This window comes from Galeopterus variegatus, unplaced genomic scaffold, assembly GCF_000696425.1.
Source record: "Galeopterus variegatus unplaced genomic scaffold, G_variegatus-3.0.2 Scaffold7745, whole genome shotgun sequence".
NCBI classification, from domain to species: Eukaryota; Metazoa; Chordata; class Mammalia; order Dermoptera; family Cynocephalidae; genus Galeopterus; species Galeopterus variegatus.
The window spans coordinates 12944-14220 of record NW_007733856.1 but is presented as its reverse complement, the minus strand read 5'-3'; the positions used below and the strand labels follow the sequence as shown (position 1 = coordinate 14220).

The following is a 1277-nucleotide window of genomic DNA, read 5'->3' as shown; positions in this document are numbered from 1 at the left end:
TCTGCAGGCACCTGCAACATCGTGCCCTGTAAGATCTGCATTAAACACACGGAACTGACTTTAAAAAAAAAGCATGTGAGATCATTTCTCCTTGAGACAGGAAGAACTAAGTACTCTTCTGCTTGAATTTAAGTCATTTTCCCTCTGTTATTTTAACAAGATGTTGCCGAAAAGACACAAACAGTAAAGGGAAGGAGAAAGGGAAGAGACGTCTGAAGGGAAAGTTGCAGCCACGACGGGTGCTCAGTCCGTGCAGACCGTTGGAGGAGAAATACTGAACAGCTCGAAACATCTATTTACAGTGAATTTAACATTGTAACACCACATGGGAACACCAATGACAACGTACCACCACTGTCCATGCTGTGGACGGGGCTGGGCGTGGAGAGCAGGTCCCTCCTCTCTGGGACTGAGGCCAGAGGAAGATGGTCTGAGACAGGGAATGAGCCCACGCGAACAGTCACATTCCCAGACAAGACTTTCCAACTACCCACATGCATCCACCTGACAACTGGGTCAGAAACTGGGTTCCAGGGCAGAGGACACACAGATGTTCCCATCCTAGGTTCTGATGCAGGGGCCACGAGCTGCCAAGCCAAGCTCACTTCAGAGCCTGGCTCCCCATGAAGGAAACAGGTGCCCCTATCACCTGCAGGTGCCTCCCGTGCCTCGTCCTGGATGCCTCGCTTATGCTCACATGGAGGCATCGTGACCTACAGGTTCACCTCTGAACGCTGATGAAGGTTTTCACAGCTTCGTCCAGTTTCAGTTTATTCACATAAGCATCAAAACTACCTGACAGCGCATGCTGGCAACTTAGATATGGAACACTGGTCATCCTCAGCGTGAAGACGTGCAGACTGGAGAAATGAAGTACAAATGAACTAATCAGTATCAGAGGCCTCCTAACATCCATTATCTAAATACACTAATCCATGGCCAATAGCTCACTAGTGAAAGTGGCAATATCGTGACATTTGATAAACATTCATTGTTATACTTCTCTGTTCTTTTTAAATTTTAACATTTACGTGTACAAGTCTGTGGGGTACAGTGTGTTGTTTCAACACATGCATATACTGCACAGTGATTCACTTAGGGTAGATAGCGTGGAGTTTTACACATTAGCACAACATTTGTCCTTTCCCACAACCCCTCCCCTCCTGGCTTCTGGGAAAGATTATTCTACTCTCTATTTCTATGAGAACAACTTTTTTTTTTTTTTTAATTTTTAGATTCCACGCAGGTGTGAGATCATGTGATATTTGTCTTTCTGT

General features: G+C 45.7%; 1 protein-coding gene across 1 annotated transcript in view; it reads right to left on the bottom strand.

Moving 5' to 3' along the window:
• Window positions 1-707, bottom strand: part of LOC103607826 (gamma-2-syntrophin-like) — a gene marked incomplete at its 3' end in the record, with an annotated part of 85238 nt that extends 84531 nt beyond the window's left edge. Inside the window, exon 1 of the mRNA XM_008592295.1 lies at window positions 606-707. Within this exon, the coding sequence (XP_008590517.1) occupies window positions 606-707 (102 nt within the window). The remainder of the gene's footprint in view (window positions 1-605) is intronic.
• Between the last annotated feature and the right edge of the window lie 570 nt (window positions 708-1277).